A 5051-nucleotide genomic window follows, 5' to 3' on the forward strand; every position below is an offset into this window, starting at 1 on the left:
GGGTTCGATTTCAAGGATTTTTTGTTAACCTAACCTAATATTTTGGATACAGCTCGCAGCAATACATGCCTTCGGGGAGTCAAGCTCAAGCTGAAGTTGAGAGGTTAAGAGACCAGATGGCTCAAAGGCAAGTGAGCACAATTGAGCAAATTGCTTAACTTAAAGCGGAGGCAACATCGATAGAAGCTGAGGTTCAAAGAAAATATGAAGAACTCCAGCTACAACTTAAAGCGGATGCAGCAGCGAGGAAAATAGAGCAGAGAAGAAAGTACGACGCACTCCAGTTATAGTTTCAGAATATGATGAAGATGTTTAAGTAGTCGCAAAATCCGCCATTTTAGACATTTTCTTGTTGTAAGAATATTTTTAACATTGTAACTTTTAACATTATTGTAAGAATATTTTGAATTATACTCCAGTTATCAATTTATATCATATATATTTCATTGAATTTGAAGTATCATTTAGATTTGTTATTTTTTGTTGAATTTCATGCTACAGGAAGGGTTGTATATGGATGAAAATTGAATGTTACAAATATGCCAAAGTTAGCGACGTTTGTGGTAAAAGCGCCGCTAAAGATCATGTTCTTCAACGGCGTTTGCAATAAAAGCGCTGCTAAAGGTCATGTTCTTCAGCGGCGTTTGCGATAAAAGTGCCGTTAAAGGTCATGTTATTTAGCGGCGTTTGTGATAAAAGTGCCGCTAAAAGTTATGTTCTAATAGTTTTTTTTCACGTAAACGTCGCAAAATTTAGTGGCATTGTCTATAGCTACGGCGCTTTCAGTTTTAGCAGTGCTTAAAAGCATCGCTATAAGCATAAAAAAACTCCGCTAAAAGTCTGTTTTGTTGCAGTGAAACCTCCCATTTTTATTTTTATTTTCAGCATTTCTACGCACAGGTCGTGGGCACGACTGTGACCGCGACAACGATTCTGGTCGCAAAAAAAAAAGTGAAATTAGATAACTAGCCCATCAGTTACTTAACGTTAAAATTAACGGTTTTAATAATAAAATGTCTTGCTTAATATAATCTCGATAGTTGAAGATGTAATTAACACATTCTAAAACTTAGAGATTAATTTAAAATATAAATTAATTTTATACAAATTAATTTAAATAATAATTCAAATTTAACCCACCCAAATCAATAAATATTTTTTCCCCAATTAATTTTTTTGAGAAGAAAAAAAAAATTCCTATCTAAGAAACTTTTTTTGGGTGGCAGTTGTCTTGAAACCAACGTTAATTAATCTTTGCTATGAAAACATTGTTGGTTCAACGGCTGCCAATTAGATGGTATTGGTATCTCTATGTTAGACTAACTTCAGTAAAACCATTAAATCTATTTTTAAAAGGTTTTAATTCATAAGTTAGTATTTAAATTATATTTTTTTAATAAATATTTAAATTTTTTTATCATAAGTAATATTAGACTATTTTTTATTATCCATTTTACACTAAAATTTTATATATAATAAAAAAAATTCTAACAAATAATAAATCATCGCATTATATAAACTTAAAACATATTTATTTAATTCTTTTATTTTCCTTTTTTACATTATTTCTCTTTTTCTTTTTCATTTTTCTTCTTTTATATTATTTGTTAATGCTCGAAATTTGTCATCCCAAAGTCGAGACACTAAGAATTAATTTTGTTTTTGAACTACATCGGTTACTCGCTCTACTTAATGGAATCAAAAAAGTTATTTTATCAAAATCAGTATTTTCAAAATGGAAATGGTTGGATTGAGAATCGATGAGAGTTGAGCCAATTGACTTAGGAGCTAATATAGATTGATTGAACCAAGTTAAAAAAAAAAAGCGAATTGACCAAATCGAGAACTTGTAGCTTGACTGGTTCAACCATCGTGGGTTTAGTTTTGAAGAAAAATAATAATATATATAAAAAAATATTTTTGTCTTTTTTAACACATGTCAATTTTCACTTGGTTATCTTTTAAAAAAAAGACTTAATGGTTTAACTACCTATTGAATTCATAAAGATATTAACTTAGGAAAAAATAGTTTAAGTACTACTACTATGACAAAAAAAAAAAAGTACCAAAACAGGACAAAGACATAATTTAGATACCAAAATAATAAACGTGCATTCTCTATAGCAGTGGAAAGAGACTTTTGGGTTAAAAATATTTTTCCATCACAGAAACTGTGAAGAATACTTGCCTTTGCAGTAAAAAGTGGGGAAAAAAAATGCTTTTCCACCCAAACACAAAAATTGAAATTTAGGTGCTTTTGAATTTTAAGTTTGGAGGTAAGAATTATCAAAATTATAAAAATTAAATTAAATTATATTTTATATATCATTATATTAATAATTTAAATATCATTTATCATTATATTAAAAATTTAAAATCATATTTTTTATTATATTTAATTTTTTTAAAAATTATATATAATCAATTTTACAGTTAATTTATATTGATTACTTAAAATTTGAACTTCATGTATAAATTATATTAAATTATTTAAATATCGTAATTGTAGAAAGTGAAAAATTAAAATATTTTTTTAAATATAATTACACAAAATCAAAATTTATATATAAAATTATACATTAAACTACATTTTATATAATTACGAGATTTATCCCTATAAAATATTTATATTATTGCATTACTAATCTCAAGCACAAATATCAATCTTTTAAACCATATATGTATAAATATAAGACCCAATAAGTAAGCCTTAATTAAACAATATTATTTACATTTTTTATACTATGTAGTTCTTTACAATGTGCCATCACTAATATCCCAAACTATTAACAAATGTAATGCGTCACATTTAAAGAAAAAAAATTGAGTTCTCACGTCTTAACCTTTTGTAAAGTCGCAATGTTTAAAATATATAAAAATGACATGAATAATAAAATAATTTTTTAATAAGGCAGGACTGGAATAAAACTTAAGTAACTATAAAGTACATATATAAATATATATAAAAATAATCACAAGTATCAAATTGTTACAATATAAATGACTATCTAAGTAATCATAACGTAAAATCAGAATATTATAGTACAAGTAAACTAAAAACCGGTGTAATCCAAACTAAAGATGATGTAACTACACTACTTGAATTAAAGCTCACACACATAATAACCACACATGATAAAACTCAAAGACTCAACTATATAATTAAACATCGTTCGATTTTTAATATAAAAAACACTTAATACATGATATGATATATAAAACCAACATTATTTAAATATACAAAAAAAAATTCCCAGAACTTATATGATATGAATTACTAATTAATCAAAAATTAAATAATTTTTTTCACAATGATAACAGGATAAAATATACGAGCATTGCCGACGACATCATTGGTGGGGCTGCTGAGATTCTGGTTTTGTCCAAAGAAGAACAAGAAAAACCCCAAAATGGTGGAAATTTCCGCCATAATATATCCATCTTTAAAATGTTTAATTCTAGTTTTAGTCCTTCTATTATGTTACAATTTGAAATTTATCTCTTAACTTATTTGATATTATTTGATCTCTTTATTTTTTTTATAATATTATTAAGTGATGACATAAACTCTTTTCTTTTAAAAAGAATTTTTTTTTATATTCGGTTAACTTATAAACATATTATTAATTAGACGTGGTTGATTAAAATTCTTGGTGATACAATGTGACCAAATAGTAGTAAAAAAAGAAATTAGGTCTAGTGGTATCAATTTGACCAATTAATGTTTGAGTTTTTTTATTATTATCAAAATCAGAGTATTCATTACCGATAGCAATGATTAATCTCCTCATTGTGGAAGCTCTCCGAAGAGGTCAATGAGTAGTCACAAAATATACTATATTCTCATGAATAGAGTTCAAACACCTGAAAATATGGTCAGGGATGAAATGAACTCTCATCACGCCACACCTCGTGGTGTACCAACTAATATCGACCAAGCCGCTAATTCAATGGCAAAATCTTTTGGTTGCTTTGAAATCTTGGTTGAGAGGCAAAAGGTTCGAATCTCGGCAATCCAATCTCCCTTCATCTTATAAATAAAAAATAAAAAATTACCAATAACATTATAAAAAGAAAGGGGCCAAATTATAATAAATTATATAAAAAGATTAAATTTTAAATTTAAGCATAGAAGAGGGAGTAACACTACCATTAGATCATCTTTGAAAACTCTTTCTTTTTAATAAGCTTTTTCTCACTATAGCAATCAAAAACAATGCAATGCAGCACTTAATCTATTGGGCTCTTATTCCAATAACAGGAACAATAGCTATTGCAGTCACCGTTTTCACCTTGGTCATGTGCGGAAACTGCGCCATTTTCTCACCATCAACTCCTTCGGGGCCGACGAGCCGTAAAGATTTGTCAGCTCGACTATACCTAAGCCCTTATTCGGCTTCATCGTTCAAGTTCAGCAAGGAATTATGGTTGGCTCGAACCGTTGAGTCGAACCGAGAGGACGGAACGGAGTGTGTGGTGTGCTTGTTAGGGTTCGAAGATGACGAAGTGGTTCGACAGCTTCATCGATGCAAGCACTCGTTTCATGCTCCTTGTATTGATATGTGGATGTACTCGCATTCAATTTGCCCGATTTGTCGAACCCCAGTCGACCGACGGGTAGCTCTTGGTGATGATTTTACGTCGGACGATAACTCATTGTGCATGGGAATAGAGGGCGTCTCATCTATCTCATCACCTTAATTGTTTTGGTCTTTGTACTGCAATATTTTGAGAATTTCAAATTCATAATTAATTAAGGAAAACTCTTTATTATAAATTCTAATAAACGTATATATGGAAATGCAAAATTTGAGGGATAAGAGATCAATTTAAATATTAAATGCATATAAATTGTGATTTATATTACAATGTTTAAACAGCTCGTGAGATTTGTATATATTTTTTTAAATGATTATGGTTGAGTTGGATACAATTAACTTACAACATAGGGGCAAAGAACTAGGTCATCGATCTTCTAGATTCTTCATTTTATATTTTTTCATAAACAAAATGGATCATAAAATTGTTATTAATAAATTTATTTAGTTTCA

General features: G+C 28.6%; 1 protein-coding gene across 1 annotated transcript; it reads left to right on the plus strand.

The window, feature by feature from the left end:
- The first annotated feature begins 4221 nt into the window (after positions 1–4221).
- Positions 4222–4701, plus strand: LOC121206020 (RING-H2 finger protein ATL33). The gene has a single exon (XM_041076180.1). It carries the CDS (start codon positions 4222–4224, stop codon positions 4699–4701), a length of 480 nt encoding a protein of 159 aa, XP_040932114.1.
- The last annotated feature ends 350 nt before the right edge of the window (positions 4702–5051 follow it).

The sequence above is a fragment of the Gossypium hirsutum genome, chromosome A09, assembly GCF_007990345.1.
Source record: "Gossypium hirsutum isolate 1008001.06 chromosome A09, Gossypium_hirsutum_v2.1, whole genome shotgun sequence".
In the NCBI taxonomy this organism is placed as follows: Eukaryota; Viridiplantae; Streptophyta; class Magnoliopsida; order Malvales; family Malvaceae; genus Gossypium; species Gossypium hirsutum.

Coding starts and splice junctions, on each gene's coding strand:
- LOC121206020 (XM_041076180.1), top strand. CDS start 4,222: ATGCAGCACTTAATCTATTGGGCTCTTATTCCAATAACAGGAACAATA.